This window comes from Dermacentor silvarum, chromosome 1 (genome assembly GCF_013339745.2).
Source record: "Dermacentor silvarum isolate Dsil-2018 chromosome 1, BIME_Dsil_1.4, whole genome shotgun sequence".
Classification (NCBI taxonomy): domain Eukaryota; kingdom Metazoa; phylum Arthropoda; class Arachnida; order Ixodida; family Ixodidae; genus Dermacentor; species Dermacentor silvarum.
This window is the reverse complement of record NC_051154.1, coordinates 172,375,175-172,402,187: the sequence shown is the minus strand read 5'-3', so window position 1 is coordinate 172,402,187 and position 27,013 is coordinate 172,375,175. Positions and strand designations below refer to the sequence as shown.

At 47.3% G+C, this 27,013-nt stretch overlaps 2 protein-coding genes across 2 annotated transcripts in view; one reads left to right on the top strand and one right to left on the bottom strand.

Moving 5' to 3' along the window:
- LOC119436396 (uncharacterized) overlaps positions 1 to 27,013 on the bottom strand; it is a 321,501-nt gene that overhangs the window by 240,570 nt on the left and 53,918 nt on the right. The window lies entirely within an intron of this gene.
- On the top strand, positions 24,796 to 26,462 carry LOC125940858 (uncharacterized). The gene is made up of 2 exons (XM_049657483.1): positions 24,796 to 26,239; positions 26,300 to 26,462. Exons 1-2 carry the CDS (start codon positions 25,338 to 25,340, stop codon positions 26,436 to 26,438), a joined length of 1,041 nt encoding a protein of 346 aa, XP_049513440.1. The 5' UTR covers positions 24,796 to 25,337; the 3' UTR covers positions 26,439 to 26,462.

Here is a 27,013-nt window from a genome sequence, read left to right as displayed (position 1 = left end):
CAATCGCGTTCGGGGCCCCGATGCCACGTGCGTGCATCAGCGAAATTTCGCGAGCTGAGTACTTCCGCGTGCCGCTGCTGGATGTCGAGAGACATTTAGTAGTGGCATCTACTATCTACAGACAACTAGTAGCGGCTCTTGCACGAGTCCATACGGTAAGTAAAACCAATTAAAGTCCGTAGATAATGGCGACAAGTACTCCGTTGGCCGCCATTATCTTCCTAGATAGCATGTGACCGTCAACGGCCGCTGCTATCTACGCTGCTCGCAACCGCGTCCAAGTAATTGCGGGGGAATAGCGTTAGGAATAACATGGCTGCCGGTATGAGCGCCACCCATTGAGATTCGTCGGCGGTGTTTCAAAGCTTGTCGATACTTAAAGCGAAGCTTTATGCGGCCAGGCGAAACGAAAAAGCGTCTTGACTCGAGCGTCGTCTTCCGCAGCTGGCTCGTTGGCGCCCCTCGAGTTGCGCTCGTGCCACTGCTCCCGCGTTCGTCGTCTTGTTCCACAGCTGGTTGCGCTGCCACTCGTCATTCCAGTGTAGAATTTCACTTTCTCTTCTGTCGTAATGAGGCCGCGTTTACGGGGGTATGAGCCATTGCTTAAGGGGGTATATGAGCCATTCACTGTCTTACGTAACGGACAAATGAGGCCGCGTTTACGTAGGTATGAGCCATTGCTTAAGGGGGTACATGAGCCATTCACTGTCTTACGTAACGGACAAATGAGGCCGCGTTTACGTAGGTATGAGCCATTGCTTAAGGGGGTATATGAGCCATTCACTGTCTTACGTAACGGACAAATGAGGCCGCGTTTACGTAGGTATGAGCCATTGCTTAAGGGGGTACATGAGCCATTCACTGTCTTACGTAACGCACAAATGAGGCCGCGTTTACGTAGGTATGAGCCATTGCTTAAGGGGGTACATGAGCCATTCACTGTCTTACGTAACGGACAAATGAGGCCGCGTTTACGTAGGTATGAGCCATTGCTTAAGGGGGTATATGAGCCATTCACTGTCTTACGTAACGGACAAATGAGGCCGCGTTTACGTAGGTATGAGCCATTGCTTAAGGGGGTACATGAGCCATTCACTGTCTTACGTAACGGACAAATGAGGCCGCGTTTACGTAGGTATGAGCCATTGCTTAAGGGGGTACATGAGCCATGCACTGTCTTACGTAACGGACAAATGAGGCCGCGTTTACGTAGGTATGAGCCATTGCTTAAGGGGGTACATGAGCCATTCACTGTCTTACGTAACGGACAAATGAGGCCGCGTTTACGTAGGTATGAGCCATTGCTTAAGGGGGTACATGAGCCATTCACTGTCTTACGTAACGGACAAATGAGGCCGCGTTTACGTAGGTATGAGCCATTGCTTAAGGGGGTACATGAGCCATTCACTGTCTTACGTAACGGACAAATGAGGCCGCGTTTACGTAGGTATGAGCCATTGCTTAAGGGGGTACATGAGCCATTCACTGTCTTACGTAACGGACAAATGAGGCCGCGTTTACGTAGGTATGAGCCATTGCTTAAGGGGGTACATGAGCCATTCACTGTCTTACGTAACGGACAAATGAGGCCGCGTTTACGTAGGTATGAGCCATTGCTTAAGGGGGTATATGAGCCATTCACTGTCTTACGTAACGGACAAATGAGGCCGCGTTTACGTAGGTATGAGCCATTGCTTAAGGGGGTACATGAGCCATTCACTGTCTTACGTAACGGACAAATGAGGCCGCGTTTACGTAGGTATGAGCCATTGCTTAAGGGGGTATATGAGCCATTCACTGTCTTACGTAACGGACAAATGAGGCCGCGTTTACGTAGGTATGAGCCATTGCTTAAGGGGGTACATGAGCCATTCACTGTCTTACGTAACGGACAAATGAGGCCGCGTTTACGTAGGTATGAGCCATTGCTTAAGGGGGTACATGAGCCATTCACTGTCTTACGTAACGGACAAATGAGGCCGCGTTTACGTAGGTATGAGCCATTGCTTAAGGGGGTACATGAGCCATTCACTGTCTTACGTAACGGACAAATGAGGCCGCGTTTACGTAGGTATGAGCCATTGCTTAAGGGGGTACATGAGCCATTCACTGTCTTACGTAACGGACAAATGAGGCCGCGTTTACGTAGGTATGAGCCATTGCTTAAGGGGGTATATGAGCCATTCACTGTCTTACGTAACGGACAAATGAGGCCGCGTTTACGTAGGTATGAGCCATTGCTTAAGGGGGTACATGAGCCATTCACTGTCTTACGTAACGCACAAATGAGGCCGCGTTTACGTAGGTATGAGCCATTGCTTAAGGGGGTACATGAGCCATTCACTGTCTTACGTAACGGACAAATGAGGCCGCGTTTACGTAGGTATGAGCCATTGCTTAAGGGGGTATATGAGCCATTCACTGTCTTACGTAACGGACAAATGAGGCCGCGTTTACGTAGGTATGAGCCATTGCTTAAGGGGGTACATGAGCCATTCACTGTCTTACGTAACGGACAAATGAGGCCGCGTTTACGTAGGTATGAGCCATTGCTTAAGGGGGTACATGAGCCATGCACTGTCTTACGTAACGGACAAATGAGGCCGCGTTTACGTAGGTATGAGCCATTGCTTAAGGGGGTACATGAGCCATTCACTGTCTTACGTAACGGACAAATGAGGCCGCGTTTACGTAGGTATGAGCCATTGCTTAAGGGGGTACATGAGCCATTCACTGTCTTACGTAACGGACAAATGAGGCCGCGTTTACGTAGGTATGAGCCATTGCTTAAGGGGGTACATGAGCCATTCACTGTCTTACGTAACGGACAATGAGGCCGCGTTTACGTAGGTATGAGCCATTGCTTAAGGGGGTACATGAGCCATTCACTGTCTTACGTAACGGACAAATGAGGCCGCGTTTACGTAGGTATGAGCCATTGCTTAAGGGGGTACATGAGCCATTCACTGTCTTACGTAACGGACAAATGAGGCCGCGTTTACGTAGGTATGAGCCATTGCTTAAGGGGGTATATGAGCCATTCACTGTCTTACGTAACGGACAAATGAGGCCGCGTTTACGTAGGTATGAGCCATTGCTTAAGGGGGTACATGAGCCATTCACTGTCTTACGTAACGGACAAATGAGGCCGCGTTTACGTAGGTATGAGCCATTGCTTAAGGGGGTATATGAGCCATTCACTGTCTTACGTAACGGACAAATGAGGCCGCGTTTACGTAGGTATGAGCCATTGCTTAAGGGGTACATGAGCCATTCACTGTCTTACGTAACGGACAAATGAGGCCGCGTTTACGTAGGTATGAGCCATTGCTTAAGGGGGTACATGAGCCATTCACTGTCTTACGTAACGGACAAATGAGGCCGCGTTTACGTAGGTATGAGCCATTGCTTAAGGGGGTACATGAGCCATTCACTGTCTTACGTAACGGACAAATGAGGCCGCGTTTACGTAGGTATGAGCCATTGCTTAAGGGGGTATATGAGCCATTCACTGTCTTACGTAACGGACAAATGAGGCCGCGTTTACGTAGGTATGAGCCATTGCTTAAGGGGGTACATGAGCCATTCACTGTCTTACGTAACGGACAAATGAGGCCGCGTTTACGTAGGTATGAGCCATTGCTTAAGGGGGTACATGAGCCATTCACTGTCTTACGTAACGGACAAATGAGGCCGCGTTTACGTAGGTATGAGCCATTGCTTAAGGGGGTACATGAGCCATTCACTGTCTTACGTAACGGACAATGAGGCCGCGTTTACGTAGGTATGAGCCATTGCTTAAGGGGGTACATGAGCCATTCACTGTCTTACGTAACGGACAAATGAGGCCGCGTTTACGTAGGTATGAGCCATTGCTTAAGGGGGTATATGAGCCATTCACTGTCTTACGTAACGGACAAATGAGGCCGCGTTTACGTAGGTATGAGCCATTGCTTAAGGGGGTACATGAGCCATTCACTGTCTTACGTAACGGACAGATTTAACTTTGAAGCAGTTTAATTTCGAAGAATGGCAAGCGGCAATGGGCGGGCGAATGCTGCTAACCACGCCGCCGATCAAACTCGAGACAACGAACGCAAGCGACAACGGCGGACTGCGGGCACACCGTCAGTGACATCGTTCTCTGCAACCTCATTAAGAAACACAAAGCCGTAACCAATAATTGAGAAATATCTTAATCAACCGTCGGAATTTACCCAGTCAAAAACACCGCGGCCACACGTTTCAACTTCGCTGGTTAACCATTTGTACGGAGTGCTTGGGCGGTGGGTTTTTTTTTTTTTTTTTCGCCGCACCAAATGTTTAAAAAATTGCCTGTGGCAGATAGCACACTTCTAATCCTTGATCTAAAATACTCGGTGAGGCGGCCATTGCTTCTATGAGAAATTAAAACGCTTAATTGAGTTTCAATACCAATTTAATAATTTGTTTCTGTCTTAGGCGTCCTATTACAAATATCTTGGGGTATGGATTTCTAGTGATCCTAGTTGGAATAAACGTATTTAATACGTTCCAGCTCACGCGTACCGTAAGTTATTTTTCTTGAGTAGGGCACTAACCCTAGCTACCCCCACTGTTCGAAGATTAGCATATAAATCGATTGTCCTCCCAATTTTAGACTATGCTGTTATAATGGGACCCCTACACAAAAGCTAATATTCAGAAAATTGAGAAAGTGCAAAGAAGAGTCGTACAGTTCATTTATAACAATTTCAGACGAGGCTCAGTTACTGAGCTTCTAATATGTGCGAACCTAACCCATTTATCCGAAAGAAACCGCTCATCAAGACTAAAGTTTTTATATTAATTATTTAAAGGGTAGTACACAGTTGACATTAGTGAATATGTTTCTTTTTCCTCCGGTTACGTCAGAGGCACGAACTAACAATACCGCTTTTTCACTCCTATAATGACTGCTTTAAGTATTTTTTTTCCGCGAACAATTAGGGACTAGAATAAGCTTAACACGCGTTGTCCAAGCAGATTCCTTTTCTGAGTTCTCATCTCTCTATTTTTTTATGTTTTGTTTTTTTGATAACTGAAACATAGTTTGTTGGTTTTTCATGTCTTTTTTTTTTTCTCTTCATAGTACTGTTCTTTTTGCAATAATGTGCTTGTTTTATGCAGATGTTGTAACCTCTGCATGTTTTCTCGTGCCATTTTGTTGTATCTCCTTTTACATTGTATCCCACCCTGCTAAAACCCCAATAATGGTGGTAGCAGTACCAATAAATTTAAAAAAAACATACTCACTAGCTGCAATTCGTAAATTTGAATATATTCCATAAATTAATTATTTGAAAAATTCATTTGCGTAATAATGCCTATTATTCAATTAAGAATTTTGAGTTCTCTTTGAAGTAATGGCCAGCAGAACGCCAATGCATTTCTCCGCAAAGTTCGGGAATTAGTATCTCGAAACTGGTGTCGTCCTGAGAACTCGTTCCAAATGGATCCGCCTTGCGAACTCCACGGCTAGAACTTGTAAATTGCAATATAGGCCATAAAGTAATTAGTTAGAAACTTCATTAGTGAATTTGTGTTAATTAGTCGATTATGCATTTCATTTTTTGTGCAAGTAATGTCCGCCTCTTCGAGTAGACCAGCCCATGAATTAAATCTGCCACAGGCAACCTTTAAAAATTTTTGAGTGTTCGCTGAAACACCCGGTATATACATGAACCGGAAGAAGGGAAACAGTGGGGCTCTATGTTTGTTAATCGCGACCATGTAAATCCAACAGGCAATGAAGCCAAGCCTTGCTTCATTGCCTGTTGGCTTTATATGGTCGTGATGATAGATAGATAGATAGATAGATAGATAGATAGATAGATAGATAGATAGATAGATAGATAGATAGATAGATAGATAGATAGATAGATAGATAGATAGATAGATAGATAGATAGATAGATAGATAGATAGATAGATAGATAGATAGATAGATAGATAGATAGATAGATAGATAGATAGATAGATAGATAGGAGACAGGTCGCCCTTCAGACCGCCGCCTTTAATCTCACTCTTGTCTTCCTTCTTCTCTTCCTCCCGTCTGCTTTACAGTGTGCACACAGCCCGGCTGCAGGATCACTTGCATGTGCTGACTTTGTACGCCACCTACAGCGGACTTCACAGACGCCTTCTGAGCGAGTACACCGGACAAAGCGCAGCACACTCAATAAATAGAACAGAACCGCTGCGTGCCATTCGAGAGCACACTCTGCATATCTGGCGTATCAATATCGACACAATCGATATCGACACAATCGACACAGTCAATATCGAATATCGACACAATCAAAAGAAGGCTGAATATTCTGAGTGTAGCTTTCTTTCTTTCTTTCTTTCTTTCTTTCTTTCTTTCTTTCTTTCTTTCTTTCTTTCTTTCTTTCCAACTACATCGACCTAGCGACCTGGACGAGCGGCACCACCGCGAGCGGTCCCCTGACGAGGCCACAAAGGTCCTAGCTGGCCTGGCCTGTATTGACCACATCGGGCAAGAAGGCGATATCTTGTAACAAGCCCTCCCTGTCTACCGTCGAGCCTCCTATCCGAACCCATCAGTGTTCAAGAAAGGGCGCTGAAAACCCTTACATTGTTATTGGGAGACATATATTAGTGTTATGAGTAATCTATTTCAGTCTTCGTTGGTGTGATTTAGTAAGCAGTGTGTTTATCACGGTTTATTTTTTTTAGTTTCAATTTCTGTAATTATTTCCGTGTACTTCTGCTACTTGTTCTTGTTCTCCTAACTTGCCGGAGGGGAAGTAAGCTGTCGGCACGGTCTTACTTGGTCATTGGCATACAATGACAGAAAGACACCGACAGTAAATAAGTGGCGTGAGTTCGCATGACTGTGTGCGTGCGCGCGCGCGCGCGCGTGTGTGTGTGTGTGTGTGTGTGTGTGTGTGTGTGTGTGTGTGTGTGTGTGTGTGTGTGTGTGTGTGTGTGTGTGTGTGTGTGTGTGTGTGTGTGTGTGTGTGTGTGTGTGTGTGCGTGCGTGTGTGCGTGTGTGGTGCGTGTGTGCGTGGTGCGTGTGTGCGTGTGTGTGTGTGTGCGTGCGTGTGTGTGTGTGTGTGTGTGCGTGCGTGCTGTGCGTGCGTGCGTGCGTGCGTTCCTAATGAAGCAACCACAAAGCCCCCTCTCCCCCTCCCTCCCCCTTCTTTTCTATTCTTATTTTAACCTTTACCAGATGTTGAGGTTAGCCATGTTTGCTTAGCCACATTAGCTATGCGCATGCGCATGCCATGCTCCGCGAAAAATAAAAAAGAACACAGACACACCGGTATGAGGCGGAGCGCGACGGGGGACTATATTGCAATGCCATAAATGTGGACGCTACACGAAGGGAAGGTGGTTCAAAACATGTTACTCGGCCGCCCTTTTTTTTTTTTTTTTTTTTTTTTTTTTTTTTTTTGTGGACGAGCCTGTAAGAATACCGTGGAATGGCCATAGGCATGTCGTGCACAACTGCACAGCTCCTAAATTGCACAGATACCCATTCCTTGTTTTAATACCTTTTTCACCCGCATACTATGGTTACAAAGCTATTTATAGGCGACGCTGTCTTTTGTTCGACAACACGAATAAGGAGCATCGTAGTAGAAAGCCGGTTCCGTCACTTGTAAAACACCGACCGTTACTATAACCACCTGTTCTTCAACAGCCATGCTATAATATAATACTGCGAGCCGAATTTCACCTACGCCTCCTTATATCTCGGCATGCTATTTTAAAATGGACACGGACATCGTAACAGGCTTTGACACCAATAATCCCATAGTTTATCCCGCTGTAATGCCCCCTGGACGCTTTACAACATAATTATTTAATTCTACCCGTCCACCCCAAAATAAATAAATAAATAAATAAATAAATAAATAAATAAATAAATAAATAAATAAATAAATAAATAAATAAATGATGCACGGTAACCATAGATTCTGTCTTCGCCATCTTGTAAGCGCGTTCGCCAATTTTGCGAATTGGGCATCTATTTAAGCTACACTTTGCCGGTGACTAAATTCGATTCCCTGCAGCCATATTCGCTCGAAAATCTCACTGAATGACTCGAAAGTGGAAAGAGAAGGAGAAAAATAAGAAAGAAAGAAAGAAAGAAAGAAAGAAAGGAAGAAAGAAAGAAAGAAAGAAAGAAAGAAAGCTCTTCAGAGATTGGTAGGTCTTGCGCAAGCTTAATGAGCAGATTAAGTTAAACGGCTTTTTCTCGGTACGCCGTCGAAACAAAGGTACCGCTGATCACGCGCGCGTCCGCACAAATGCAGTCTTATTAACAAAGCAGCAAGCGGTGCGCGAAACCACGAGTCCAGCAAAGTGAGCATTCGTTCGCCGCTTGCGCGATATTATACTACGTATATAGGGCTCCTCACGACAGCGTTCTTGCGGCGTAGAATTTATTTAATCGGCCAGAAAAGTGTACAAGCCTAGCTCAGCGGTACGCTTCGTTTTCGCTCCAGAAAGTAAGCATCACTTTTGTCTATCACGACTTGCTTGCTTTAAACTGGAGGAATAAACTTTATTACGCTGTCATGGAGGGGAACCATGGTCGAGACTTTTCTTGGCAGATGCGGTGTCTGGCTAGCTAGCTCCCAATTAGTGCTGCGCGCCCCCTGTGATGAAACTTTGTTTGCTCCATATACATCGAGCGGACGAAAGTGTGGTTGCCGGAAGAATACGAATGAAAAAAAAAAAGATGGAATAGTAAAACGTCCCGCTTCTCTAATCTTACATGCTGCATAATATATCAGCGAGGATAGGCGATAGTGCAGAGAGGCAATATGTAATTGTGCTTTCGAAATCTCTTGCTTTTCTTGTCTGCACTGTTGGAGTCACACACACAGCGGTTTTCGTGTTGCATCGTGTGTGCGGACGCAAGGTTTCCCCGTCGAATCATTCCTGATTTCGCGTTAATCAACGCTCAATATGTCCTTCAGTAGTTGGCGTATCGAAAGCGTTTTAGTCGCTCAGGCAAATCAACGTAGCATTTATGACATATTTTAAAGGTGTTATTCGTATAAAACGACTCTTACGGGAAGCAGCGTTGATGTGCCGAAAATGTACTTAGCGAGTTTAATAACGCTTTTTTTCTTTTTATTTTACGCGGCTAAATCGATGTACGTCACCGATTCAGACTTTTCCAGTGTTTAATTAGGCAACAATCAAATCATCCCAGCGGAGCGCTTGCCGGTCAGCATGTATACAATGGGTAGTCGCCAAACTGCCACGAAACACAAGATATCAATCGGTGCTGTCTATAGGTGGCTTCCCACAAATGGTTAATTATTGTTTGATTTGAAAACGTGTGTACATTTGACAAGAAAGGAAAAGCGAGGAGCAGGAGGTCGTTGACCGATAATACGCATGCAAAAGGGAGCCTTTCGATTCCTGCAATGACAATGTTTATGCTCATTTTCACAGGAACGCGGCATGTGCGACGTTGTGCCACGTCCGTCTTGGACTAGTGTGGCTTTACTGCTCTTTTGTAACCTTGTCCGTTGCTTGTCCAGCATTGTCTTCTTTCAATGGCGGACAGACAAGGAACGTGCCCGATCAGAACAATGTTTGTCCCTTTCTCTTTCCTTCTTGCAATGCCATGCTGCCCTGAAATTAGCTGGCTATGTGGCGAATCGTCAACAATCTTCGTTTTTGTTTTTAATTTCTGGGGTCACATTGAGTCCAGACGATTTTTCTCTGTCCCATAATTACTTTTGCGCCAGTGAAAGGACCCGTGCTTTAAACTTTCTTCTTCTTTTCGTCCAGCGAAAGGAGCTGGAAACGGACTCTTGTTTCTGTACCTCTATCCTTTCTGTCTCTTTCTTTCCTTCGTTTCGTTTTCTTTTTACTTTTTCCATGTCTTTTGTGTAATTTGTCATTGTATAAATAGAGTAACCGGTGCCTCCTCCTGAAACTGCCATCTAGTACTTCTTGCTTTTCTAGCACTAATGTCGTAATAATAAACATGACACAAGGAACCGCATAGTAAATGATTCAACCATATTGGTTCTATGTGATATATTATCTTCATGTTTTAAGCGCGAGCCTCTCTGGCCGCTAAGAGCGCGAACCAATGCCCACTCTCCGAAACGCTCATCTGCCTTTTTGGTCACGCACAAACGCGAGAGGAGCACACACCTCATCGTTAGCTGCTTCAGTCGGTGTTTGACGCATGCCGCCATTTTTATGACATGCAGCCGACAATGTCAGCTCGCTATAAATGTAGGTTTGTCATTCTATACTATAAATATGGACCGCTATTGCGTTCCTAACCGCGCACACACAATAAAACAGGCACACAAGGCAGACGAACACGTATAAGGTCTCAGGAAACACGCGGAGCGGGTACGGAGCTCCGAGGTTGGCTGTGTGCACGCAATGCCTGCGACGCACACAGCGTCCGTCTATAACGAAAGTTGAGGTCCATATTTAGCATGAAGCTCGATTTCTCATTTTGCCAACGTAAACAGAAACCACGAGAACACGTGTATGTGGTCGACTTATTCTTTCTTTCTTTCTTCCTTTCTTTCTCTCATTCATTCCTTTTCATTTTATTTTATTTCTTTACGGTATTTCCGTCCTTTCGTAGAGAAAAGCGCATGTTGCGCCACGGCTGGTTAATCTGCAGATGGTACAAGTTCGTTTTGTGGCAGCTTAAGTGGTGGGAAGAGGAACTGGCCACGACACAGACATGACGCGCATTGAGGACAGAAGAGAAGGAGCACCGTTATGGACGGGAGTGGATAGAATTAATTAAGAAAATGTATCTCACTGTTTGCTGCCGTCCCAGGCGAGCAGTGCTGTCTCTACGCCTGTAGCTATGTAGCTAAGTGTTCCACCGGCGTCATGGAAGCCGCGACAGGCAAGACAGTTGTCATAGATCGTCAGCCGAAGTTCCCTGTTGTTCCTTTTTTTTTTCATTACAATAAAGGCAGCAACAATGACGGAAACAAGAACTAGACGTGACAGGGACAAATAAAGATGAAGCGTTCACACGCAATCAACTTCATCATAAAGAAAGAAAGAAAAAATCAAAAGAAAGAAATACATAACTGGTCCCGTTAGATGGCGGGTTTAAAAAAGGGATAGCAGAATAGAGTTTCGTTGTTATTGCGCTGAGTTACGCTGAACGGGGCACAGATCGCGGAAAGAATTGGACTTTAGCGGTCACTGTTATTGCGTTTTAATTACCGCCTAAGTCAGGTTCTTTCCATGTTGTGCGTCGTCCTTTCATACATCACATAAGCGTAACAATGATGGAACGCGTTGTCTGCCTTACAGAGCAGGTGCAGGTTGCCTCTTCGCCGACAGATTTCGCTGGTTGGGTCACCATTACACTTCCACAGCACCCACGGCGCATGCACGTAAAAGCAGTGAGTTTGCAATCTCAGGACAATTGCCCCATTAAAACACAAGTATTCTTATCTGCCTAGTTCGCCAGTAAACATATGGAAGCAGCTTTCCTCCAACGCGGGATGAGCGCAAGTCACAGGTCGTTAGCCGAGGCGAGCATAACATGTCAGAATTGCTGCTTTTCGCTTGAACTAGGGAATCCGTTTTTGTTTTTTTCAACCTCGTTAGTCAGGGTAAGGCATCATCCATAATCAACGTGCTTCATAATCCCCCTATTGGACTATTGCAGCCAAACGACCCGCATCCGACTATAAGAAAACAAGAACGAATCAAAACAAAACTACACTTGTAGTCAACTACTGAGATAGTATAGCGAGCGCCGTATTCACCGGCAACTCTGAAAGAACGAGGCTTGCAACGCGGCGCCATCCAGGTGCGCCCCGAAACAGCGCGCAGGCCGCTGCAACCGCGAATTGTTGTTATGGGGCGTGGAGGAGGCGAAGATGGCGGAGGGCAAAATGAGGGACGCGCTGAGGCGGCAGTGCCGAGAGGGTCGTCAGAGCTTTCGCGGCTCGTCTGGTAACTCGCGGGACCACAGAGAGCGCGCCTGTATTAATGGGCATTGTTTGTACAGAGCCAACACGTCTGATTTATTAGCGCCATTATTATCCGCGCGCTGGCCGGAAGACAGGCCGAGAAAGCCAAGGCTCCCATATTATACACGGGCACGACGAAGCCCCGTTACCGAGCGAAAACTGACGCCCCCGCAGCAAGAGGAGGTTGTGGTAGCCACTATTTTTTTTATCTTTATTATTTTTCTTTTCTTCTGTACGGCGTAGCCGCTTTCATTTACGAGAAGACTGAAAATTGACACCAGGGAGCTAGCAGTGAAAAATAGCGCTGCTTCGTTGGCACGCGCCGCTATTCGCGCCAGCCGAATGTATCATCTGTCGGGAATCTGGTGGTGTCCCGAGCAAGTTGTCGGGCCGGGAGGATTCAGCAATCCTGTACTCATTGCTACAAAAAATCTGAGAGTTTTGAATAAGAGAGCCTGTCACAAGCAGGTTGCTTGTAGTGCCAACATAGTTTGCCAGGATTACCGGTATTGTAGGACAATTGCATGTTGTGATGGCGTATACGAGACTTCGCGAGACCTCCTAAGCCCAAGCACACTCTTTAGTGGCCTCTATTTCTCGGACAACTAGATTTGCGCCTGCCGGCTATGGGCCCTAAAACCTTCGGAGCGGGTTGCGGCAGCAAGCGCGTTCTTTCTGAAGGCGTCGCCGCCACCGAGATAAACGTTGGCCGCCATGGCCTCGGCAGATCCCGTCGGCGCTCACTTGACTTAATGTCTATGCGTGTTAGGCAATAACATGTAATTGAATGCAATTACATCATAATTAGGCAATCCACTCGACTCTCCCATTCTGTACGCATTATGCCCTTGGGCCTAAACGACTCACGCTTTGGCTCACGATTACCTTATTCATATAGGGATGCGCGAATATTCGAAAATTTCGAATAACGGATCGAATGATGCCCTATTCGAGTCGGTCTTCAAATTGAATAGTCAGTCTTTGTAAATACGAATGTTGTTTGAATAGGTTTAGAGTGGTTTAAATCCTCTTATGCGCGCATCCAAATATAAAATTCGAGCAGAAATGCAATAAACTTCATTCCGGCGGCCATATAGTATACATAAAGTTCGAGAAATTACGCAGATAGAGAACGCTATACATGGCTCAGGGAGCCACACTTTTGTTTCAGAACCACAATAATTCGCACCCTCCGAAGATTTTCTGGTATGCGAACAAACTGAACATTTGTTCCGAGTTCTCCATTTTGACTTCTGATAAGCAACGCTTCATATCGTGCAAGGTTATGACAGAAACTTGCTAACATTGTGAATGCTAGGATATTAATATTGTTTTAACATCAATAGTGAGAACGACCGTTTATTATTCGAAAACTATTCGATATTTCATTAGATTCGTTCCGTGTCTGGCACCCTTCCAGTCGTATTCGATTCGGTCTCAAATTCGGTTGTACAGCCCTCGCAGTACCACGGCGCTCGAGACAGTCGTAAACCAGAAGCGAAGTTGAAGGAAGGTAAGCGATAGTGCAAACAGTCTATATCATATCTGCGGGAGCGTTTGACACCCCGACCAACGGCATGAGGAATACAAATTACGAAAGCTTTCAGGTGCCATATTGGTGTCTCTTGTGTCTCTCGTGCTTTGTTTGAATGCTTCCATGTCTTTTGCAACGTTTCGTCTCAAAAAACAATGTCGTTAAACATTTTTTTTTTCAAAAGCGATGTTACGCTCCCTAACAAGGTTGTAATAGAGAAACCCCCAACACATGAACAAAATCCGTGTTCATTTTCCGACGGTCTAGCTCACATCACAACCGCTAGACACTGTTGCGAAGGTCACTGGCAAAAGCTCCTCGCCACATTTACGGGAGGAACCATAAGAGTGTTCTGACATAACGTTACCGTTACACCGTTATGTATATCTCCTGTCACCGACTGCGAATGCGCAGTTGGAGGCAAACAGCATCTGTGACGCTAGGACGGTAGCGCTATCAAAAAATGTCTATACAGTCAGAAAACTGGATTGAAGCAATGGGGCGCGGAACGCATATTTCTTCTCTCGTATATTTATCAGCCGTTGTATTATTCCAGATGAAATGGACGTGCACAAGTGCAGGCACTCGCGGTCAGATTCACCAGAAGGGTAATGCATGAGCGAACAACGAAGAAGCTGACGCAAGGTTCGGGCGCGAAATAAAAGAGAGAGAGAAAACAAAAATGTCGCAGTTTCACCCGAAAAGCGAAGCTTCAATTGCGATAGCAAATTAATAGAGAGCTAAACTGCAGTAAGGATAGTAGTTTTATCGGCTGCATAAACTTGGACACCTTCGCTTATAACTGAATTAACAAGCATAGTGTCAGCGCGTACAATCAAACATGAATAGATCACACTCGATGACCGCAGACAACCAGTGTCAAAACGCTGGCTTGAGCAAGCGCGGCGGCAGCAGCGAGCGAAGGTTCGTGCGGTCTATCGCTTCAACGGAAACTGAGCGGCGAAAGCACAGCATATACAAAGGTAAGAGCGGTGTGGAGATCGCTTTCAAGATAACGGTGCGTGCAACAGCCCACAGCCGCGCCAAGTACAAGTACGCAGTTGCTGGCAGAGTAGAAGCCGCACCCCTCCCTCCCGCGATGCCTTCCCGCTTTCCTCCTTTCGCATGGGAGATTGATTCGCCAGTTCCTCTTGCGCCCGGTCGCAAAATACGCATTTGGCGCCGCAGCTAAACGTCGCCTCCCCTCCCTCCCGTCCCCCCACGGCCTTTCGCACGACGGAAAGCGCTTGCTCCCCTCCGTGCATTCGCTCTCCGTGAAAGCGCGCGTCTCTCGCGCGCTTTCACTCGCACATACAGCATACGGCGCGCGGCGACGATTTTGTCGCCCTTGGACTTTATACGGAACCTCACGGCGACAGCGACACCGACAGCAGAAATCTGCTTGGAGTGTCCATATAATTGCTATCGCATTAATATGTGGCGTAAATAGGATCTCAACCCAAAATATCAGTCGACATAGGCAGTAAATTATTATTCGCGTTAATACTTTTTGGTGAGAAAAACGTACGCCGAAAGTATATTTCTAAGTAAAAAAAAAATTCGAAACCAATTCTCAGGACAGTAGTCGCAACGCTCGCCTGTTGTGGAGAGCAAAGGAACAGAAAGAAAAAATGTACTATATTTGTCAAAAGAAAAGAAAGAAAGAAAGAAGGAGAGAGAAAACACGGATCGAGAGGAAATAAGGGCGAAACGAAAGACGACTGCCTTTACATCGTTTACGTGTGACCTTTACAGATGAGCAGGCTGCCCATCAGAGAAGCTGCGGGGACGGCATTACGAGGAAGTGTGTAGCCCGAACGAAGAGGCTCGCGCTAATCCTGCTGCAGATCCCCCGGACGTTCCCCAGCCCGGTAGACGTATTCTCGATGTTTTGTGTAGATTCGCGCGCCTCAGAGCACATCGCACTGCCCCAGCTTTCATTAGCGGGGACAAATACGCGACATCGGCGCTGAATCGCCAAATCAGCCGCGCAAACGCACGAAGTCTCGATTTCGTTTTAGCGGAATGTCACCGCGGCAACCGACGAGGCGAGTGGTGTTTGTGGGCGGTGCTGACCGCAACGCTCGCGTAGGCTTTTCGGATTCTGACCACTTGTTTAATAATAGCGCCTCCCCGTCCGTCTCCTTTAGAACGACAATTAGACGATGAACTTGCCATTTTTTCACGCCTCTGACGTCGCAGTTGGACTCGTGTTCGAGAAGCCTTGGATTGACTTAGCACGTGGTGCGAAGACGGAAGCATATGATGGAGCAACCTACGCGCGCGCTTTTAAACAAAGCCAGATTGTGTAAACTAATCTGAGGCTCGGGTACGACAATCAAACGATTATATTCACGTCTTAATTTTTTTATTGCGATAGCAATTATATGGACACTCAAAAGCAGATTTCTGCCGTCGGCGTCGCCGTCGCCGTCGGCGTCGCCGTCGCCGTCGCCGTCGCCGTCGCCGTCGCCGTGAGGTTCCGTATGACGTCATTTGGAGATGAAATCGTCGCCGCGCGCCGAACGCTGTATGTGCGAGTGAAAGGGAGCGAGGGGCGCGTCTTTCACGGGGAGTGAACGCACGGCGGAGAACAAACGCGCGTTCTGCGCCGTGCTCGCTTAAGGGCTGCAGAAGTAGGCGTCTCTTTTCTCCTTTACAATCACCATATATGTAGAGCAAACGCGCCTTCTTCGGACGCGCGAGAGGCCGTGGGGGAGGGGGAGGGAAGGGAGGCGACGTTTAGCTGCGGCACCAAGTGCCTATTTATATCAGAGGCTCCAGCAACAGTCACCAACGGCGCACGCATTTTCAGCTAACGCGGGCAAAACGCCGATGGCGTCGACAACAGTTCTGCGTGTTGTTGCTACCAAAGCCGCTCACCTTACTTCGTATGACATTGCTGTGTTGCTATCGCATTCATTGCTTCGCCCTTAGGGCGAAACTGTGACATTTTTTGCCTTCTCGCGCTTTGTGAATGGAATGAGCGCTGCTAGCTCCGCCTATGTTATCGCCAAAATCGTCGTGAGCGACGCGTGCGTGCTAGGAAAAGAATAAAATCGAGCGACACGCATTCTTACATTATACCGGCCCTGTTCTATACAAGTCAGTCGATTAAGCTATATGACCTCGCAAACAGGCAACCTTTCAGTGTGCCTCGTCGTATAGCATAAACGGTTTATGGAAGGAAGGGCGGAAAAAACGACACCAGCTTTTGAACATTTTGAAGGCGATAAATCAAACTCGACGATGAGCAATGTAGCGGTGTGAAGCGGACAAAACGATGTCCATTCAATGTATATTTTCTGATGAACGCCAAATTATAGCTCGCCTTTCTTTCTTTTTTCGAGCCGTTAGATATTTTTTTTTTTCGTCTTGCTAATCACCGATACGCAGTGTAATTTGCTGCTACAGGAAGTAATTACCTACCTCCGCGTTAGCGCGGGAAGAGTACGTTGTGCGAAACGTCGGGGTGCGTGTGTGTGGAAACGCGTCGAACGACAACAGCCATCACCGATGACAAGACAGGGAGAACCATGGCTACGTTTCTGTACATCTATATACGACCAAGAAAGACGACGAGAAAACAAAAAGAAAGAAAGAAACTCGTCTAAACAGGAACGGTGCATATACGTACCGCTGAGACGGGGTTATTACGTGTCCTCCCTCTCTTTTCTCCATATTTCTTTATGCATATATTTTTGTATTTTTTGTTTATTTCGCGCCGCACGTTGTCGCGTTATATTCAGCAGCATGAAGATCCCGGGAGAGATAAATCGGGCACCGATGGCACGACATTAGCTAATTAAGGATCATCCACCTGTGTTCTCATGCGGCCAGTGTCCGCGCCAGCCGGGTGTGCAGCACGGCCAGCGCAGCCGCAGACAGATAACCGAATTAGACACCGCCGTTGGCGACTGCTACACCATAGATCGAGCTTTCCAACGCTCCCGCGGTCGCGTTGGGCAGCTTCGTCGCCATTAATCGCGCCCGAATATTCAACTAGTCTTGAGAAACGTCCTACTCGCACGCTCCATTTATCGCGGTTTTTCACGCAGCAGGTCGCCGCAAATGGAAGGTTAAGCAAGGTGGCTCTACGGCGCCCTTCGTGCCGTGGAAGTCTGCTAATAAATTCCGCTTCCCTATGGGCGGCCCGACGATGTATCACAAGCTGCGCACTCACAAACGGGGAGGAGGCGTCGACTCTCTCCACTCGGCACTGCCACGAAGTCATGCAGGTGAACATTTCTAATTCATCGGGCGCACGCGCCACGAGCGCTTATCCACTTCAGGAAAGTAAAGGGAAGGGGGGGGAGAGTCATTTTCGTATGCGCGCTCGGCGTCCTGCGTCTCCATTGCGCGCCGAAGACAATTCTGACATTCTCGCGGGAGGCATGGAGTGTTGCTATCTTAATGGATTTTCCGCTTAGTCTGGCGGATTTATTGCTGCGGATTTCCAGTCAACTTTCCTGTTAACGGATTTTTCGGCGGTATCACTAATTATTCAGCGAATCGTTCTTCTTCTTCAAGCGCAATCTTTGGGCGAGAAAATAAAAATGACAACATGGCCTTGCTGTGTCTACATTTGGTGATATATACGTTGTAATCAAATGTCAGCGAACTCACTCCGTGTATTAGACTGTGCCGTCGACTGCGAATCCGCGGCACTTTCAAGATGCCTGCAACATCTTTTCACCTAGGGACCTCAGATTGGATGATGGCAATAAATCTTCACTTGAAACCTTGAATGTGACGCAACGTGTGTGATAGCGCCAAAATGCACACTCCTTAGATGCTCCTTTCTTGTATTTGCTGCATCGCATGCGCGGTATAATCGGTTATTTCGATACCTAAGTAAATAAATCAGCTAAACTTAGCGGTTCCTCCAGTGGTGAACTCATTTACTGAGACAGCAGCAGGCTCTCACAACGGACGCCGTCATTGTTGTGACTTCGAAACATCACTCATAGGGGTTGGCCACACTGAAATGCCTTCTAACAAGAAAGAAAGAGGGGGTGCAAATAAGCATATCATGTGATTGCACAGGTCCCGTGGCTGGTGGATCAAATATAAACGAGATTTTCATTTTGTAAGTTCTTTATTTGTAGTAAGAAATAAACCAAGTATACATTATTTTTCTAGATAATCTCACTATTTAAAAATGCGTTTTTTCCCAGCGGACGGGTAGCTTTTTGATGCCGACGTAATAAAAATAAGTGGGTTGTGTCAGCAGCCAGTAGCGCACATACTCCTCCGCTGCATCGTCTTCGTCGAATCGTTGACCTACCGGAGCTTCTTTGAGTGGCTCAAAGTGATGAAAGTCACAGGGCGACAAGCCAGGCCTATAAGGAGGGCGTGCTAGTGGTTTCCAACACATTTCCTTTAATTTTGAACATGTGACAGCTGCAGTGTGGGGTAATTGCGTTGCCATGGAGAAGAATCACTTTGCGTATGAGTTGGTCACGTCTTTTGTGGCGACAAGCAAGTTTAAGCTCACGCAAAAGCTCGCAGAAATATACAGCATTTGTGGTGCGACGATGATGCAAGAAATAAATGTGCAAAATGCTTCGGGGGTCCCAAAAACAGTTGTCATTACCTTGCCTGCTGACAGCCGAGTCTTGGCTTTGATAGCGGCTGCCTCATTTTTCTTTCTCCACTCCATGCGTGCTTGTTTCGGCTATGGCGTGTTGTGGTGTACACACGTTTCATTGCAGGCAACGATGCGATTGAAAATACGCCACTTTCTTATGCAAACGGAGAGAGCGCTGAGAGCCATTCACAGACATGCAAACGTGCCAACTTCTGTTCTGCAGTAAATAAATGTGGGCCTCATCGAGTAGACTCTTTACGGAGTCCTAGATCCTTTGAGACTATGAATTGAATGCTTCCATAACTTATTCCTAAGTTAGAACAAATTTTGGATCCATTCAAACGTCGGTCTCCCTCAAGAAGGTCACGAATGGCTTGAATGTTCTGCTCCGTATTGCTTGCCCCTGGGCGACGATCATGGTTCTCGTTTTTAACCTCTTCACGGCCTTCCATGAATTTCTTATGCCAGGCAAACACATGGCCTTGACAGTGTTGGATCCCCGAACTGTGACGTCAATTTGTGCAGAATTTCAATTGGTTTTACACCCTCACGTGCAAAAAACATTAAAATGATTGGTTGCGCGCCATCGACGGGGGTACCTCTTTCTCAGATATAGTGTGACGGACTACTGAAGAAATGCAACGAGACCGTGGCCGGCTGCTCACGTGACTCCTGAGTCACTTGCCTAACACGCCCTCACAATAGAACGATAACGCGCTGTAAAACAAAAGTCCCTTTTATATTTGATCTATACGGATGCTGTGGCCTCCGAAATAAGCCTAAATACACGCCGCCACTCTCATAGCCCCCCGAAGTGCTCAAAATCCTACACAAATTGTCAAGGTCTAAAGCTGCGCGTATAGGACAGTGGTTAGTCCATCCAATTCGCGAACTGGACATAGCCTCAGGATGCAGAGGTGGATCCCCAGCGACGGTGGTGGTCTAATGTTCATTCTCATTCGCCACGTGGCGCAGTTAATGAGCACGATTGTGACCACTTAGCGGAAAGAAGAGCCGGACACAGCAAAACCCAGTTTCGATCTTCTTTTGTAGTAAAAAGACTGTTTGCTGTTATTCATTTTAAGTCGACTTGAAGTATTTCTGAACAAGTTTTTAGCGGCATAGCAAAATTATTTAACTGATTGTACCGGAACTCGAATGTCACCTTAGTGCGGAAAAGAATAACGATAATGAAAACAAGCCTTAATCAGCGCCCGTTTAGCTCTTTCATTTCGGGTATTAGTGTACGTATTCAAAGTGGTCTGTTTGTGTGCTCCTCCTATCTTATTTTTGGACGTATACACTTCTTCCGCAGCTCTCATTAAAACCTTTACGTCTCTCTCAGTGTCCTTACAGTAAGCAAGCTGCCTAAGTACTCGGGCCTCCACGACGTCTTCCAATAATACAGAAAACTGCTTGAAAGAAGTCCTGCTGTCATATAGATATGAAAGCGCCCACTTAAAAGCCAGTGATTGCCTACATATGTTTCTGCGCAATCTTATGATGCTGTGGAGCTGTGCACTGCAAGTAACAACAAAATTGTGCCTCCACGTGGCTCGCAGAATCGGCAAACCGACTGAAAATCAGCTCCCCGGTTGCCATTTCTCCCATTTCCTTTTCAAAGGTAGTCCGTTTCATAAAAAAAAATCCATATTTTATATATATTCTTCTCTTGCTTTATCTTTTTAGCCGCGACAGATGCGTCAACGCGTATCGAATCGCTGTGGATCAGCCTACCCGAGTGTTCCTTTGAAGTTCCTCTCTCGCTGTGCACCATAAAGATGAAACGTGAGGGCTCCCTGTTTACACTGCGCAGCGTGCTTGTGTGTGATTTGTTTTTTTTTTTTTTTTTGTTTTTTTTTTGTGTGTGGGCGGAAGACACGTGTATTTGCGCCTGTTTCCAGGCGCTTTCCTTTGCAGCTTTGAGTTGAGACAGGCTCCAGCAACGGTTACGCTGATTCCTTCTGGTACATTAACGTGGAAGACAGATGCGCAGGGGCAAACGAGTGAATAAACAAAGAAACATGAAGTCATTAGATCACGAAAGAGAAGGCACGGTGTGTGAACGAATGAAAGGGTCTCAAAGACGGTACAATTTTCAGTTGAGAAGCCATAGAACGAGCAAACGAGTTCATTAACGGTATGCGAGCATACTACTTATTTTCGTGTCAGATGGCCGGCTTATACACGAGCGGCAAAAACGAGGTAATAAAATGACAATTGCTCAATAGGTGGTCTTGTATGACCCATTTCAATAGCAAACAAAAGCGCCTTGCGAATAATCAGCGGATTATGAACGTAGATCGAAGTATACTCGACGACTTACACAACATAAGCTTGAGTAAAATTAATTAATTAATTAATTAGAACCTGTTTTAACACATTACAGGCTCGGTATGTTCAGGAACTACCTAAGCAGTGATGACCGATTGTACTTTTAAGTACTGACGAGCGAGACTACTCCTAAATATTATCTTTCCTGTTAACATTTAAATTTGTGCTAGTACGACGAGCGGGATTTGTTTTAAAAAACCTAAGAAATCTGGTCAATAAAATCAGAAATGGAAGGCCATTTTCATTTTAAGAAAGTTGAGTTTAACATCCAGATTTCATCATCATCATCAACATCAGCCTGTATTTGTGTCCATTGCAGGACGAAGGCCTCTCCCTGCGATCTTCAATTGCCCTTGTCTTGCGCTAGCTGATTCCAACTTGCACCTGCAAATTTCCTAACTTCATCACCCCACCTAGTTTTCTGCCGTCCTCGACTGCGCTTCCATTCTCTTGGCACCCTTTCTGTAACTCTAATGATCCACCGGTTATCCATCCCACGCATTACATGGCCTGCCCAGCTCCATTTTTTCCTCTTGATGTCAATTAGAATATCGGCTATCCCCATTTGTTCTCTGATACACACCGCTCTCTTCCCGTCTCTTAACGTTAGGCCTAACATTTTTCGTTCCATCGCTCTTTGTGCGGTCCTTAACTTGTTCTTGAGCTTCTTTGTTAACCTCTAAGTTTCGGCCCCACATGTTACCACCGGTAGAATGCAATGATTGTACACTTATCTTTTCAATTACAGTGGTCAGCTCCCAGTCAGGATTTGGTAATGCCTACCGTATGCACTCCAACCCAATTTTATTCTTCTGTAAATTTCTTTGTCATGAGCAGAGTCCCCTGTGAGTAATTGACCTAGATGAACGTACTCCTTTACAGACTCTAGAGGCTGACTGGCGATCTTGAATTCTTGTTCCCTTGCCAGGCTATTGAACATTATCTCTTCTTCGCCGCTCGTGACAATATCAATCTTCAACCCTACTCTAACACTTTCTCGGTTAAGGTCCTCAATTATTTTTTGTAATTCGTCCCCATTGTTGCTTAATAGGACAACGTAATCTGCAAACCGAAGGTTGCTGAGATATTCCTCGTTGATCCTCACTCCTAAGCCTTCCCAGTCTAAGAGCTTGAATACTTCTTCTAAGCATGCAGTGAATAGCATTGGAGAGATTGTGTCTCCTTGCCTGACCCCTTTCTTGATAGGTAACGTTCTACTTTTCTTGTGGAGAACCAAGGTAGCTGTGGAATCTTTGTAGTTATTTGCCAAGATATTCGTATGTCAACTGTTCATGACAGCCGCGTCAGAGAACTGACTGCATGCACTGTAATGCCGGTTTTGAGTCTGAAAACACAGCCCATTTTGTAGGTCTTTCAGAATCAATGCATTCTAGTGCACGACGCAGAGCCGTTAGTTCTGCCGCCGTTGAGGTCGTGACATGCGATGTCTTGAACCGCAGTGTTATTCACGAAACCGTGAAACTTCACCATCACGTCCAACAAAAAGGCCACGAGGTTGTATTTCAATGGGTACCTGGTCATTGTGGAATCAGTGGCAATGATTCCGCAGACAACGCTGCTCGCACATCACACCAAGAAGAGCTCAGCGTTCCAATTCCACTTTCGAGGACAGACGCCGCAAGGCAGCTTCGACACCTGGCACGCAGTCTCTCACTGACCGAGTGGAACTCGCCAAACCTACGACTTACACGACTGCATCAATTAAACCCCTCACTGCAACTCTGACTTCCATTCGGACTTCCTCGACGTGAAGCTTCGCTTCTCTGTCGCCTTTGGTTAGGAGTTGCCTTCACAAAGGCATACTCTACATTAATTGGAGTGACCGACAGTGCCGCATGCGAGGTCTGCGGCACCGACGAAACTATTGACCACCTGCTGTGCCACTGTCCACGATATGCCCAAGAAAGACAAGAACTTGCTAACGCGGTAAAAAAACTGGACAATCGGACGCTTTCCGTACAGGTGCTGCTGGAACACCGCCCCCATCGCCCGTCGGCCCATAAAGCGGTGAAGGCTCTTTTGTGCTTTTTGAGGACGACGGGCTTGTGTCAACGTCTGTGACTATTAGTGCATTAACACACGCGTCAGCGAACTAACCGCTCATTTCCCTTCTTTCCTTCCCTCCTCTCTCTCCCTGTCATCTTTGTGTTCCCTCTTCCTATTCCCCCGGTGTAGGGTAGCCAACCGGACGTTATCCTGGTTAACCTCCCTGCCTTCTGCCTTTCTCTTGCTTCCTTCCTTGCCAAGATATTCACGTAGGCCTCCTGTGCTCCTGTACATCCCGATTTAACGGCTCCTAAGTAATTTCGACCGCCTGACATTCTTTCATGTGCACTGTGCACAAGCGTTTCTGCGTTTCGGCTGGGCTTGTGACTCGATACATTCGCATCCGGGGCCGAATTCACAAAGAAGCTTTTTGTTCGTAAGGGCTCTTTTTCACTGGCCGGCCGCCGTAGCTAATAATATGTCCAACATTGCCATTGGCTGGCATCGGTTCTTACAAATACTTTTAGCGTAAGAACGTTTTCGTGAATTCAGGCCCAGGTTCGTGGATAGACAAACCGATATGCATACACCAACGTCCATGCGCTCGGAAGAACTACTGATGCTTCCTTGCAAAAGAACGCTGGCTTACGCAGGCGCACCTAGACGTTTTGGTAATGTGACGTACTGCGCATTATTTGCGCTATTTGTCACCTCGAAAAGCTTCCGACTGCAGCACGCTGTCACGTCATGCTCAGTTTCACACTGCGTAAACATCTAGAGAAGGCGTACGTGTGCGCATGTGCGGCTGGAGAAACAGCTACCTGGAGCAGAAATGCTATAGTATTGGCCGGCCAATACAAGTACCTTCAAATAAAATCATCGTCCGTTACAAAATTCGAGTTACACACTGCTAAAGCAAGCAAACCTGTTGCGCTTTTACATCACACAAGTATACTCACAGCAACGAAGGTTCACTGAAGGTACTGCGAGAATTCGTATAGCAAGCCCAAACGCTGCAATGTCTTTTGCGAGTGACGGGCGCGAGCGACAGGCGAGCGCAGGAATATTTCCGGGCGCCCACTTTACCACACGTGCATCAGCCTTCACAAGTTTCATAAATAAACATATGGAGACAGGAAAAATGAGCTGTCACTGGCCGCACAACCAGCTACTCTCTATCCTTTCTATCCCCACGACTCTCTATCCCCACTAGCTCACACTCCTGCTCGATCCTTCACCGTTACCCTCGATTATCACTGCTGAACTTTTGCGATAACGTTGGTGAATGATACTCGCGGGAAATTCGCCACGGCTTGAATTCCGCAATTAATTTGTTCCTGTGTGCTCTCTACGCGGACGACATCACCATCTGGTGCGGCGGCGGGTCGGACGCAGCGGTGGAGCAGGCTCCGCAAGAGGCCCTGGACGTCACGGAAGAATTCCTCGAGGGCACGGGACTGGTCCTCTCGCCGACCAAGTCGGAGCTCTTGCTGTATCGGCCCGACAGAAAGGGCCGCAAGTTCGACACGCCGCTGGATCAAGTACCGATCGATCTCAGAACGAAGACGGGTCAGCGCATCCCGAGGGTTGATTATCTCAGGGTGCTCGGACTGGTCATCAACGCAAAGGGCAGCAACGTGCAAACGATCGCGCGCCTGAGGGCGAAGACGGAGAACATGCTCAGACTCGTTTCTCGAGTGACGAGCCGGAGGGGTGGCATCAGCGAAGCCAACCTCCTAAGGATCTACCACGCCTTCCTCATGAGCCATATCAACTACGTGGCTTCCGCACTAAACTGGTCGCGGTCTGAGGAAAACAAGATTGACGCACTCATCAGGAAGAGCATTAAACGAGTGCTCGGTATCCTGTGACGACCAGCACGGATAAGCTGATGCAGCTCGGGGTCCACAACACCCTGAGCGAAATCGTAGAAGCACAGAAAACGGCAGAGATCGGTCGCCTGTCTGCCAGCAAGTCCGGCCGCCGAATACTCGAGATGGTGGGCCTCACCGCCATGGCCGCGGAATCGTGCGCCGTCCCCCTCCAACAGGAAGAAAGGGACGCCTTTCGAGTGGCCACATTCCCGAGGAACGTTCACCCACAACACAACGAGGCCAGGCGCGCAGCCAGGGCCCGAGCACTCATCAAGACTGCCCTGCAGAACCCAGAGCTCGCGTCCTTTGTCGACGCGGCGCAGTATCCCAGATCAAACTCGTACGCGGCCACGGTGGTTGATCCCCAGGGCAAAATCCTCAATGCAGCGTCGATCCAACACTCGACGGCGTCCGTCGCAGAGCAAGTCGCAGTGGCGCTGGCCCTGTGCGATCCTGGGCGCACCCAGATCTTCACGGACTCCAGGTCGGCAGCGATGGCCTTTCTCGCCGGCTCGGTCTCGGCCGAGGCTGCGGAGGTGCTTAGGACCCGCAAGCCAGGCACGGTCCGTCATGTCATCACTTGGGTCCCGGATCACATGGGCCGGAACGTCTCTCCCGGCTCGATCAACCCCAATGAGCTGGCCCACGACCAGGCGCGAGGTCTCGTCAACCGCGCCAGTCTGAGGGGCCCGGCTTCGCAGGGGATCGACCGGACCACGGACCCGCTGCTTACTTTCCACGACATCACGGCTCACTACCAGCTGGGACGCAGGCAGTTCCCGGCTCCTCACCCGAAGCTCGGCAGACCCCAGGCCTCGGTGTTGAGAATGCTTCAGACGGGCTCATTTCCGTCTCAATCCAGGCTGAGCCACTACGCTCCGGGTGTGGATCCCCGTTGCCCCGACTGCGGCGAGGAAAGGTCCACCTTTAACCACATGCTGTGGCAATGTTCAGCATTGCACCACTCGCCTTTCAACAGGCAAGAAGACTGGGAAGAAGCCGTCAAGAGCGACGACCTTCAAGTCCAGCTTCGGGCTGTCCAAAGGGCCTGCGAAAGGGCTGAAGATCACGGTCTTCCGCCCCCGGTGCAGGTGCGGCCCGCGACTACGACAAAGTAGTCCCTTAGGACAAAATAAAGTTTTCTGTCTGTCTGTCTGTCTGTCTGTCTGTCTGTCTGTCTGTCTGTCTGTCTGTCTGTCTGTCTGTCTGTCTGTCTGTCTGTCTGTCTGTCTGTCTGTCTGTCTGTCTGTCTGTCTGTCTGTCTGTCTGTCTGTCTGTCTGTCTGTCTGTCTGTCTGTCTGTCTGTCTTGTGCGCGCCCGCCCCCTGCCCACGCATTCTATACTGCGCTCTTTACGTGTCTTTACTATGTATGAGTAACATCCAGTAATGAATCAGAGAGAGAGAGAGAGAAAATAGCTGTTCTTTACGCCTGTATTCACATGATACTTTCCAGGAAAGAGGAGAAGGATTATGATGCAAGAAAACGCAATTTCCAGCCACCAGGAGCCAACGACATCGCTGTCGTGTTATAATCCCTTCAGCGCTGATTCTCAACACTGGGCGAGTGCGTCAAGGGCCCTCCTACGCCATTGTAGGATGCTTCATTGTACCACGGCAAAGTACAGCAAGCGCAATTAAAGTGCACTAAAGATAAAAACTGCTTGTGCTGTATTAGGGGGTTACTCTTCTACA